Source organism: Mandrillus leucophaeus, unplaced genomic scaffold (genome assembly GCF_000951045.1).
Source record: "Mandrillus leucophaeus isolate KB7577 unplaced genomic scaffold, Mleu.le_1.0 Scaffold73, whole genome shotgun sequence".
Classification (NCBI taxonomy): Eukaryota; Metazoa; Chordata; class Mammalia; order Primates; family Cercopithecidae; genus Mandrillus; species Mandrillus leucophaeus.
Genome location: NW_012107919.1, coordinates 4,744,655 through 4,758,283, shown reverse-complemented (window position 1 = coordinate 4,758,283; position 13,629 = coordinate 4,744,655). Strand labels below are relative to the sequence as shown.

The window sequence follows — 13,629 nt, the reverse complement described above, 5'->3', positions numbered from 1 at the left end:
AATTTATCAATTTTTATTGAGTTGATGACAGTTTTTTGTAGATGATAATAATTATTTTATTTACAACATGTAGTTATCTTTTTTAGAGGAAATGTCTAAGTCTTTGTTTTATAATTCTAGGCCTCAAAAGATTTCAGTGTTTCAAAATCTGATTATATGTTAATGTTGTATGTCTTGAGCAGAAAAATTTGGGAAATTGTTTTTTCCTGTAAGAATATATTTTTATTTTCATTTTTAATTGGAATTTTAAAATTCTTCATCAGCAATAAAATTTTCATGGCTACCTTATGAATATTTTAGCTACTATATCTAATTTTAATTTCTAAATAAATTAATAATTATGAGTAAAGCTTCCAATTTTATTTTTACATTTTAATGAATTATTTGTGTTCTATATGTAAACTGTCTCAGCATGAAATCAATTTTCTGCCTTGATTCATTCCAAATCTGTGATTTCTATCACATTACTATTGTAATTAGAAACATTAATAGAGACGGCAACTTAAAAAGCATACTTTGCTTTTTGGCAATTTAGCATATTTCTCTGAGTGCATAAGACTTCAAGAACTTTCAGTCCACTAATAAATTTATTAACTCAAACTTAAAAGAAATGAAAAGTCTCTTTCTTTCTCTCTCCCCATGGCCAGTCTGCTAAAATAGATTATTCATGCTTATTTGATTCAGGTAGGCTTTTGCAAGCTTCCCTACTAGGCCTGGGAATGTGGTACATTGAGGCCTTTTCAGAGGCTTCTGACATAGACCAAGCTTTTATTGCATGGTGTTTTATTATAGCCAAATCCTAGTCTCCACCCAGTTTGTAGGCACTCTGCTTATTCTTTTGAATCAGGAAAGGTTATCACCTACCTTAATCCATGCAGCAGCATGGATTAAGGACACCAGTGTGCCCCAGGATTCTCAAAGAGGATCCTGGAAACTTCTGGGTTTTTCTTTTTTGCTGTCTTTACTAAATTCTGTTGGGCCTTAGGGGGATTTGCATCTGAAATAGGCAACCTGGTGTTTTTCTCAATGAAGACATCAGATCAAAGTTCAGTTAGTCAAGGCCTTTCTAAAACATTAAGGGGGCTTGGACTTACACAATAAAAAGATGAGCTCTAGCAGAGATTGCAATAAAAACATTCTGAACTATAATCCGGATAAAGAATAGATTATAGGCCAAAGAACAGACCTTGTTTAAATTGCTTTAGACTAATAACTTTACATTTTAAAAGTTTGCACCCTAGTTTTAAGAAACATTTTAATATTATATATTTTATTTATCCATAGTTTCATGGTAAATGGATAAATTATGTTTTGGGAACAAGAATTCTGTACATATTGGTTTGAAAAGATTAGATTGAAGCAAATTGATAGCATCTCTTTCATTAATGAAAGTAAGTAGTACCTTATGGAGGGATGAACAGTCATTTCATTTAAAAAATAAATGTCGAACCTACAGACTCTGAATCTGAAAAAAGTGTTTCTATTAGGCTTTAAAAGTTTTATTTCTTATTACTGTATAATTTCATGTTTGTAGGCATTTAGTTTAAGAATATGAACCCTTGAAATCTGAAATGCAAATATCTAGTGTCAAGCAAATATGTCTTTCTTATCTAAATTAAAAAGTTGTCACTTAGGTAAGTATCTACTATGTATAGTTCTTCAATTTCTGTAGTGATTATCTAGTTTTGTTGAATAGTCTGAAACTTATATGTTTCAGGACAGTGGAAATTATGTAAGAGTAGATCTGGAATCTTTTATTAGAAAGTATTACCAAGTGGAATTTGTTAATAATTCAATTTTGGATAGTGGTATATATATATTTTCAATGTGTTGAATGAAGGGAATTAGCTCAAAGTCCATTCAAAGCAACCTAATAATAATGTTATGTTAGTAGACTTTGCTATCCCATATAAATCAATTCAGTGTCATATAAATTAGAGTTTCTTATAAGAAAGATAATTTGTTGGAGAAATTGTTAGTAGAGAACACAAAAGAGGAATTATCAATGAACCAATGATTATGCCAGGTTCTGATTGATCTAATGTAGGTCATATACATTCTTCAACTTTATCGTGCCTTGTTCCTGTTTGGAGTATTGTAGTACATTTTATCCTATAAGCTTAATTTCAATTTGTAAGAAATGTTTAATATACATGTATATTGTCTTATGTGAGAATTCAGTTTTAAAATGATACTCAGTTTAATATATTTAAATAGCTAGCTTCTTTTGGACTTCTTACCAGTGAATTAATTGAGTTTAAGTTTTCATTTAGTTCTTGGCAACTGCATATTTAATTTGTCATTAAAACCTAGAATCTTAAATATTAATTGAGAATTATGTATATTAAGTTTTAAACTTAGAAAGGTATACAGTATAATAAAAAAACCAAAGAGGTTTTTAAATTCTTGTCAAATTTAGGGAACCACTAGAAGTGAAGAAACGTGAAAGATAAAAAGGTTGATTTGTAACTATAAATGGTTTAAAATAATAAAGGTTGTTGTATGCTTCTTTGAAATTTACTTAGTATATCAGTTCTTCCTTATTAACTTAAAATTCATAAGTATGTCATTGTTTTGCTGGATGTAGGACAAATAAATTATAGCTTAAAAATAATTGTTTAACAGCCACTATGGGTTTTATTTTAGCAGATTGGACCAGTATCATCACGATTTGGTCACTATTATGATGCATCAAAAAGAATACCACAAGAACTAATTGAGGCTTCAAACTGGCATGGATTTTTTCTTCCAGAGAAAATATCTTCAACTCTCAAAGTAGAACCCTGGTAAGTTAATGACTGATTTAATAACAAAGTCTGATTTCAAATTTTAGTAGAATGCACTTTTGCCACATTTTTGAAAGAATACACATCTAAGGGTAAATATAATAATAAATACTAGTTTTCTATATAATTTGTAACTTCAAGTCTATATATTTTTCATAGTATTTCATTACTGTGACTTTCTTTTTTCTTTGGTCCTATAACTGCTGGAACCACTATTTCTCTAATTTGCAACTTGAAAAGTCAGGACAACAAATTTATAATAAGTGCTGGTTTTCAAGAAATGTAGAACAGTTCTAAACCAGAGTCTTTCAGCTTTAAATGCAAATAGACACCTAATAAATATGTATTGATAATAATAGCAATGAAAATGATACAAACTAGTATCATTTGCTTAATTTAATTTTTTGGCATATACTTTTTCAGAGAGTAAACAAGTATGTACTTTACAATATTTTATTTATGAAGGCTTTCTATTTCTGGCTCTGCTGTAAATAAGACAATCTGTATAATTTTAAGTGAGTTAGAATTTAGAGTTTTGGTTTTAAGTATCAAAACAACCCAGCATGTTTATACTGCCATTATGTTATTAAGACAAAATGAAAATTACAGGACTTGACATTGAATAATATATGTTATAAAGTGTTAAGAATATTTAATTTCAATTTTTATTGCAGTAAATTATGGAACAGATTGTCATTTATATTTTCTTAAGCACTTGTAAAACCATTTTCAAAATTAGATGAACTATTAAATGAAGATTTAATAGCAAGGCATTGTGAACCAAAATTACTTAAAATTTATAGTCTCTGTTCTAAAAATAATACCTGAGAATTTAGTAGAGACTATTGTACTCATTCTTATTAAATGTTTCCAAAAAATATTCACTTTATTATGGAGTTCTCCAATCTATGGATAGAGACTTAGCGAAAGTGGTGCTTTGATGTTGTTTTAGCATTTATAACTACCATTAATGTATTACTGCTATGTGTCAGCCACTCTGTTAGGCACTTTACATTTGTTATCTTCTGTAATCCTTCTATTAACCCTATACAGGGTTATGTAGTATTAATATGCAGAAGTATGTAGTCCCATTTTCTAGAAGATACTGAAATTCACAGAATTGATTTATCTGAGTTTAATTATTAAGTGATAGAACCAAGCTTAATCTGTCAGATTTATCTTTCTTTTTTGCTTCACTGCTTCAGAAGATTTTGGTGTCTTTCACCTTTACCTTCCTATGTCATGCAGTAATGAGCACTGATAAAGGAATTTTTAAAATCTGGATTCTGATATTGAGTTCATCCTACCCTTAACCTTGGGCAGATCACCTAAAATCAGTGAAAATTAATATCTTCATGTGAAAAATTGGAGGTAGGGAGAAGAGGAAATACCACCTGCTTTACTACCTCACTAATTTTTTGTTAAGTTTGAATGATTATATTGATTTTTCTATTTCCCAGTTTTTGCCACACATTGAGTCAAACATGCATTTACGTACAAGCTTGTGAAATAAGTCAGGATAATTTTCCCTTAATTTCTCAAATAGTAGTAAAGAGTGGAACCCAGGTTCCAAGTAAATTCTCCCTGATCAAATATCTGTATTAGCAACATTGCTATACTGCCTCCATTAACAGAGTGCTTAGGAAAATAAATGTAAAATGTATATTATGTTTGATGTATTTCAATGAAAAATAATACGGTGTTACTTTTGTGATTTAAAAATATATATATTTTAAGGTCGATGCTTTTTTTACACCAGCAAGTACAGTGTTATTCTTCATTTATTCAACAGCTGGGGTAAGGAGGGGATTAGCATGTGTCAAATATCTTTTCCAAGTCAGGTGCTCTCCCAGACATTTGACTATGGGATAACTCATTAAATTTTGCCAATAACTCTCCAAGAGAATGTTAACCCCATTTTATAAGGAATTTCAGGTTAGAGCTGCTAAGTAACTCTCCTACTGTTGCAGGCTGTCAGTGACTGAGCTAACACCCAAACTCAAGTTTCTAAAACCTCTGCTCTTTTTTTTTTGTACCATGCTGCCTCCATTTACTGAGGCAGTAAATGTACACCCACCAACCTAGGTGCCAAAAAAATTACTCCTTAATCAGCTGTGAGGATATAATCCTATAGTCATTAAAATACATATTTTCTGAGTGTTTTGTAAGAACTAGCAGTTTTGCGCAGAATAGGAAAATTTATAGATTTTAATTATCAAGGCAGTATTTCATTTCATAGAGTTAACTGATAATTCATTTATTTCATATTAAACTTAAATGCTTAATTAAATGTAATTAAACTTTAAACATGTAATTAAATTAATTTTCAAAATGGGTACTTTACCATGTGAGATTTATTTTATTTTATGAAAAGCATGTGCTCATTTCACTAAAATGAACTTTACTGGTTCATTTATAAAACAATAAAGCTAAGCCTTACAGTTATCTATGCTTTTCCTATAATTAAGGCTAGAGGATATAGCTGTGTCCTGCTGTCACATGTGAGGATATAATATATAATTTTGTAATTTCTGAAGGTGCTATTAAAACATGTAAAGATATTTTTACAATAGGAAAAACTGCAGATCATTTAAAATTTACAGTAACTAATTTAAAATGATTAGAAGGTTTGCCTGTAGAAAAAATTCATACATACAGTTTAAATTTTCAAATTAAAGCCAGAGTATAAAGACTTCAGATGTTTTACAATAATATTATCAAGATAGTTCTGTTTGGCTATTTCACTATTATAAATCAGATAATCTGAGTCACAAAATAATAAGTTGGTTTTGAGAATAATTCTGGAGTCTAAGATTTTTTACTTTGACTTTGTTTTCAATTAAGCTTTGCTAATAAGTATGTCCAAGCATAGTTTGGTTTCCTTAGTAGAAAGACACTGCCATTTTTTAGTGTCATCTTTCTTACTGATTAACAATTATATTAACATATTGCTTAATCTACCACTACCAACTGAATGTTTGTGTCCCCCCAGAATTCATATGTTGAAGCCCTAACCCCAAATGGATGATATTTGGAGATGGGACCTTTGGGAAGTAATTAGGTTTAGATTAGGTTGTGGGACCCTGGTGTGATAAGATTGGTATCTTTATAAAAGAGGGAGAGACACTGGAGCTCTCACTCTCTCCTGGAGCATGCACGAATAGGCCATGTGAGCACATAGCAAGAAGGGTGCTATCTGCAACCTAAGGGAAGAGCCCTCACCAGGCCCCAACTCTGCTGGCATGTTGATCTTGGACTTCAAGTCTCCAGAAGAATGAGAAAATAAATTCCTGTTTAAGCCACCCAATCTATGGTATTTTGTTATGGCATCCTATCTTTGTCCATTTGTGGTGCTATAACCAAACAACTGAGACTGGGTAATTTATAAAGACAGAAATTAAATATTGAACTTTCTATCCTCCAGATCTATGAGAAAATAAAAGTGCTGGCAGGTGTGGTTGTCTGGTGAGGCCACCATTCTGCTTCCAAGATGGCACCTTTTTCCTGCATTCTCCAGAGGAGAGAAATGATGTGTTCTCACATGGCAGAATGTAAAAGGGCAAGCTAGCCAAAATGCTATGTGAAGCCTTCTATATAAGGGCCTTAATCCCGTTCCTGAGAGAGGAGCCCTCGTGACATAATCACCTCTTAAAGGCCCCATCTCTGAATACTATCACACTGACAACACCTGAATTTTGTAGGGGACACTTTCAAACTATTGCACAGACTGAGCTGACGATGTTAGGTCTTGAATATTGAGTTTGCATATAGTTGGTAGTCAATAGAATGAGTTTATTTTGATATGTTTCTTTGAATTTCAAGATTTTATTTTAACATATTTATCCTAACAATAGGCAGTAGTTTCTTATATTGTCTGAGTGTTCTACTGATTAAATTTAATGAATTGAATTCTGTGAGAACCAGTTATATTTCTGGGAGAATTTGTAAGTGAAAACGATGAAAAGAGGATGGAACTAACATTTTAGAAGTCATCCCATTTTTCTCATCCTGCCAAGTTTCTTTACCAGTTTAAATGGAACCTCAGTGTAAGTCTTCTGTAATGTTTTCCTAGACAAATTGTAATTGTGTTCCTCATACATTCCTACCTACTTTTGTTCATATTTCTATCAGGACACTTAACACATGACACTGTAATTATTTATCTTGTCTACATGCTTGTCTTTCCCCTCAGACATTGGAAATCCTTGAGGAAAGGGGTTTTGCTTTCTTCATCTTTTTTTTCCTTATATCTAGAACACAGGTGTCCAGTGCATGGTTGATGAATTAATGGATCAATGCACAAAATATAGTAACTGTAAGGGATAATTGGAACGACAGCTGAGAAAGGAATGAGGCCAGTAGACCCAAGTTCAGGCAAACTGATTTATTGTCAGTCCTGCCAGCTACCTCCTGACAACAGCAGAGGAGGCAGCCCTGCTTACAGACTACTGCAGGACTTTATAGGGAGAGGAATTGGGTCAGGGTCGGGGAGTTGAATCGGGGGTGCAGGTGTCTTGACTGCATCCTGGAGATGTTTTTTGCCAGCTTTGTTATGCGAGGTTAACAGACATGTTAACCGCATCCTGTAACTGTCTGGACAGTTACTGGAGGGGTCAGTGTTGGGGGATTTGTCTGTTGCCCTGGGGTAGCTGTGTGGAGAGTGCAAGAGACTGTATTGTAAGGCCTGTGGGAGGGGAAAGGAATGATCTGGTCGGGGTGACCCTAACATTCCAGCCTTTTAACAGATGATGGGAAAGGGGGTGCCATTTTTCATCTGCTACTTCAAGCTGAGAGGGGGCAGTGGTCACAGGAAAGGCTGGAAGGTAGGGGTTGGTCCTGGTACTGGTTTTGAAATTGCTGGTATTTTTGTAGTAGCATCATGTTTTGTATGGTTCCATGGGTGAAAGCTCGAACACGTTCTGTAAAAACTGGGTAAAGAGACGTAAGAGGCAGGGCCCAAAGATTAGAAGAAGGAGAATGGTTATGACGGGTCCTAGGAGTGGGAGTAACTAGGAGGCCTAAGAGCTGAGAGACCAAGGGGGCCAAGAGGGCCAGGCAGAAAGCTGTTTTTGTGTGGGGGGGAGCGGGGGAGCAGAGGGGTGCACTCAGTCTTTTAGTTTTTTGACTGCATCCTGAACCAGGCCTGACTGATTTAAAAAAGAAGCAGCATTCCTCATCTGGGAAGATGTAGAGACCTCCATTTTTTGCAGTAAGTAAATCAAGGCCTTTGCCGTTTTGAAGGATAACTGCTGCTAGGGAGACTAGTTGGTTTTTGAGGTGGGTAATAGAGTTTGCTTTTTTTTTTTTTTTTTTTTTTTTTTTTTTTTAAGGGAAGCCTACACATCTGTAGAGAGTGCCTGGAAATATGATAATGAGGTTCCTCTTAACTGGTGTGTAGGAATAGATGGAGAACGGAGGGCCACTCGGGTGGAAGTGACAGAGCATATATGACAGTTTGAGGTTAGGATTTTTAGTAAGGTAAATAGATGGGAGGAGGAGAAATAAGGGCAAAGGAGTAGGTATAGGGGGTGTGCACCAATATGGAAGGATTGGTGAAGGGATGTTAGAATTTTTTTTTTTTGGGGGGGGTTTTGGGAGAGGATGAGTTTTTGATTTTTGATTATCTAGTTCTTTTGGAAGGAGGTTTTTTTGTTGTAGTAGTGAAGCTTTTTTTTTTTTTTTGTGGGGGGAGAGATACTGGGGTTGGATTGTAGGGACAACGAGGAGGAGAGCGCCAGGGGCAGAAGAAAGAGAGACCTTTTTTTGCTGCCTTGCTGGCTTTTGTGTTTTCTCTTCAGATTTTATCTGATCCTGTTTGATGTCCTTGACAATATATAACCTCTGCTTTGGTTGGAAGGTGCAGCCTGAAGGAGTTGGTAAATAAGGGGGCCGTTAGTGATGGGGATTCCTTTGGTAGTCAGGAATCCTCTCTTTTGCCAGATGGCAGCATGGGAATGAAAGATGTGATAGGCATATTTGGAGTTTGTGTAAATGTTGACTTGTTTGCCTTTGGAAAGGGTTAGGGCTCTGGTGAGAGCTGTAAGTTCTGCATTTTGGGAGGAGGATCTTGGAGGTAGTGGTTTAGCCTCAATTACATGGTTTAAGGTAACTACTGCATACCCAGTTTTTGGAGAGCCGGGGGCTCCGGAAGAGGAGCCATCTATGAGGAGTTGGTCATCTGGGTTAGTGAGCGGCTCGGGGGAGATGTTTCGGAAGTGTGGCTGCAGGTGATCCAAAATGTCAGTGCAAGAATGAGTAGAAGGGGAAGAGGATATGGGGAGTAGGGATCCTGGGTTGAGGGGGTCGCTTTTGGTGAAGCTGAATTCGGGATTTTCGATAAAGAGGGCATGGAGTGACTGAATTCGGGAAGGAGAGAGGGAGCTTAATGCCTGGGAGGAGAGGAGATCCTGTAAGTTGTGAGAGCTGTGGACGGTGATACTTTGGCTGAATGTCGGTTTTTTACTTTACAGAGCTAAAATGGTCGCTGCTGCTAATGCTCTAAGACAGGTTGGCCATGCTTTGACAATGTTAATTGTTTAGAGAGTTATGCCACAGGGGCAAAGGAAGGGGGACTTCCCTTTTGTTGCCCTAGGACCCCAAGAGCTATTCCTTGGTTTTCGGCGGTACAGAGAACGAAGAGTTGGGAGATGTGGGTTAAGGACAGGGCAGGTGCAGTGACAAGAGTGGTTTGGAGTCTACAGAAACTGGGAAGTATGTTGTGTGTGGGGTTTAGGGGTTCATTGAGGGCCTTTGGCTGCTTCATAGAGGGTCCAAGCCAGGAAGGCAAAGTTGGGAATCTATATTCTAAAGAAACCTGCCAGTCCTAAGAAAGAGAGAATTTTATTTTTTAAGGAAGGCGGAGGCAAGCTATTTATTAAGATTGCTTGTGCTGGGGTCATGGCTCAGGCCCTGGGGGAGAGTTGGGCTCCTAAGTATGTTACTGTTGGGGTAGATAGTTGGACTTTGGAGGGGGAGCCCCTGTATCCTTTGCTAGCAAGAAAGTTTAGGAGGGTAATGGTGTGAATTTGGGAGTCCTCTAGGCAGGGGTTGGAGAGAAGGAGATCGTCGACATATTGGAGGAGGCAGCTGGGGGAGAGGTCTAAGGAGGTGAGGTCTTGGGCTAGAGGTTGTCCAAAGAAGTGAGGGCTGCCTCTGAAGCCTTGGGAGAGGACAGTCCATGTGAGTTGCCTTGACTGAAGAGTGTCAGGGTCAGTCCAGGTGAAGGTGAAGAGGTCTTGGGAATTAGGGTGTAAGGGAATGGTAAAGAAAGCATCCTTTAGGTTGATTACCGTATAGTGGGTGGCATTGGAGGGGATGAGAGAGAGAAGTGTATAGGGGTTAGGGACCACGGGGTGAATAGGGAGGACAACCTGATTGATGGCTCAGGGGTCCTGAACGAGTCAATATGAGCGGTCAGATTTTCTAACGGGGAGGTTGGAGGTGTTATATGGAGAGTGTGTTGGTCTAAGAAGACAGCGTGAGCAGAGCTTGTTTATGATAGATTGTAAGCCTTTTTGGTGTGTTAGGGAAATGCGGTACTGGGCAATGTTGGGAAATTTAGAGGGGTCTTTTAACTGGATTTTGATGGGATCCTGGTGAGCAGCTAAGGGCTGGTGGTGTTTCACACTACTGGATTAACGAGAGAGGTGGGTAGCAGGTGCTGGGGAGCGGGGGTCAGGGGCCGGACTAGCAGAGAGGAGCAGGAGGAACTCTGGTTGAGGAGGGCAGGAAAAGGTGATAGAAGCTTTGAATTTGGCGAATATGTTTCAGCCTAGGATGGGGTTGGGGCAATGAAGCATGATAAGGAAGGAGTGTGAAGAAAAATGGTATTAGGGAACAAGTAAGGGATTCAGTAGTGCGTGGATGTGAGACGGGACCTGGGAAGGGTAAGTGGGTGCTAAAAATTTAGATAAAGCCGAGTAGGTGGCCCCGCTATCGATTAAAAAAGAGATCGGCTTACCTGCTATTAGCAGAGTTACCCTGGGCTCCGATGCAGTAATGGCAGATGGGACCAGGCCAAGGAGCCGTAGTAGGGTGAGCGATTTTTCACTCCTTGCCTTGCCAGGGTTTTGAGGAGTTGGTTTGTTAGCCTGGTTGTTAAGAGGACAATCAGACTTCCAGTGGTTTCTTGGCAGGCTGGGCAAGGAATTTTTGATGTTCTTGGGTTGGGACATGCCCGCGCCCAGTGGCCTTCTTTGCTGCATTTAAAACAGGCCCCAGAAGGGATACTGCTATCAGGTATTTTATGCCCTTGGGTGCTGTTGCCAGATTGGCGAATAGCCATGACTAGTAGCTGGCATTTGGCATGATCTCGTTGGGCTTTGTTTATTTTTTCTTGTTCATCCCTATTATTAAAGACTTTGAAAGCCAGGTTGAGAAGGTCTTGTTGTGGGATTTGAGGGCCGTTTTCAGCCTTTTTAAGTTTGCACCATATGTCAGGAGCAGACTGAGAGATGAAGTGGGTATTAAGAACAATGGTTTTTTCCGGGGAGGTGGGGTCAACACGGGTATATTTTTGGAGGGCCGCTGTAAGGTGAGAAGGAAATTCAGTGGGGTTTTCATCGACACTTTGAGAGATTTCTTTGAGCTTTTCAAAATTTACCGCCTTATGGGCTGCTTCGTTAAGGCCTGCGATGAGGCAAGTACTCATATGGTTACGAGATGCCCGGCCGGGGTCTGTGGGTTGGTACTCACAAGGGGGCTCCTTGGAAGGGAATATTTTATTTCAAAACTATAAGACTTTTAGATTGAAAAGCAAAGAACCACAGTATATTCAGAAGTCTAAATATAAGATTAAAGATTACAGGCATGAGTCATGCCTCTAATCCCAGCACTTTGGGAGGTCAAGGCAGGAGGATCACTTGAACCCAGGATTTCAAGACCAGCCTGGGCAACATAGTGAGACCCTGTCTCTACAAAAACAAAAACAAACAAAAAATCCTAATAGCCAGGTGTGGTGGCACATGCCTGTAGTCCCAGTTACTCAGGAGACTAAGGTGGGAGATTCACCTGAGACTGGGAGGCCAAGACTTCAGTGAGCTGTAATCATGCCACTGCACTCCAGCCTGGGCAAAAGAGCAAGACTGTTGTCTCAAAAAAATAGAAAATTTATACTCCTAAGAAAGAAATTATAGAAAAGAACATCTAAGACTAAAAATTTGGAAGTATATAGTTATAGAAGTATACTATAAATTACTTTATTAAAAGGATGTGGTGAATGATAAATTAGTGCAAATCTCAGAACTGATGGAAAGGCATCATGTAAGTGTGAAGAGAGATTCTGCTTAGCTGCTAGTGATACAATTAAGTAAAAAGATAATATTTGAAATTTCAGAAAGAGGACTATTATCCTGGGCCTCATTTTTTGTTTGTTTTGTTATGTTTTTTAACTTACTTTATTTTCAACTTTTATTTTAGATTCAAAGGGTACATGTGCAGGTTTGATACAAAGGTATATTGCATGATGCTGAGGTTTGGGTTTCTGTTGATTACTTCACCCCGGTAGTGAGCATAGTACCCAATAGGTGTTTTTCAACCCTTGCCTCCCTTCCCCCACTGTATTCCCCAGTGTCTATTGTTCCCACCTTTATGCTCATGTGTACCAATGTTTAACTCCCACTTATAAGTGAGAACATGCAGTATTTGGTTATCTGTTTTGGTATTTCACTTATAATAGTGGCTGGGCCTCATTTTGACCAATGGAGAGAAACTGCTTGCTTGCATGTTTGCCTTGTTTTTACCTCCTTTCTGTCCTTTAAAGGCCATCAGGTACACAGAGTTAAGTGAGTCGTCTTATTCCTGAGTTCATGCATGGTATCCTATCCTCACTGGTATGCATGGGTTTTGTTTTATTATTTTCCATCTTATTCACCCATTCCTAATCTCAGTCATCTCCTTCATAGTTATGTTTGTGTATATCCTTCCAGATTTCTGCCCTCACTTCAATAATGTAATCTTTGACCCTTGACTCTTCTCTATCTCTGTATCCAATCTATTAGCATGTGCTGTCAACTGTATCTTCAAAATGTATCCAGATACCACTTGCAACCTTCACCTCTACATGCTAGCCTACATTACCCACATTTCTTGCCACAGCTGTTGGGATAGCCTCCTAATTGGTCTTGCTCTTTGCTCTTTGGTCCTTGCTCCTTGTTGGCTCCTGTTTTTCTTCAAAATAGCCCTAGTGAGTTTTTCCAACATAGAATTTTCCGTCCAGTAGAATTTTCTGCAGTGATGGAAATTTTCTGTATCTGTGCTGTGTGATGTAGCGGCCACTAGCCACATGCATGAATACGTGAAATGTGACTAGTAAGACCAAGGCACTGAATTTTAATTTTATTTTTCTTTAGTTAATTTAAGTAGCCATACATAATTAGTGGCTATCTTGTTAGGCAGTCCAGTTTTACAGTATACATCAGCTCTTATCACTACTCTGGATCAAACACTCCGATGATTCCCCAACTCATTCAGGATAATAAATCCACGACCCTACAAGGCCTTACCTAATCTGATTGCTAGCTGTCTCTCTGATCTCACTGGATCTCACTGAGGTTGGAGAAAAGGTAAAGGGAATATCAAGAATGTTTTCCAGGATTCTGATATTAGACTTAGGATAGTCCAGTCTACTGAAGTAAGTAAACATAATCATCTGTCCGATAATATTTATTGAAAGCTTTTTCCAAATCTCAGCACCTATGAACTTGAGCAACTGCTATAAGCCTAGCATTATGCTAAGTTCTACATCATTGTAGTGAACAAAGCAGATGTTAACCTTACCATTGTGTGGCTTACAGTCTAATAAGAAAGCACATAATTTTTTTAAAACAAGCAAACAAATATATAT

General features: G+C 37.6%; 1 protein-coding gene across 2 annotated transcripts in view; it reads left to right on the top strand.

Annotated features, from left to right (window-relative positions):
• Positions 1 to 13,629, top strand: part of ELP4 (elongator acetyltransferase complex subunit 4) — a 276,719-nt gene that overhangs the window by 88,811 nt on the left and 174,279 nt on the right. The window contains exon 5 of one of the 2 annotated variants that reach the window (XM_011965594.1): positions 2,647 to 2,786. In XM_011965594.1, the coding sequence (XP_011820984.1) occupies positions 2,647 to 2,786 (140 nt within the window). The remainder of the gene's footprint in view (positions 1 to 2,646; positions 2,787 to 13,629) is intronic. The other variant, XM_011965595.1, reaches the window with a different exon arrangement.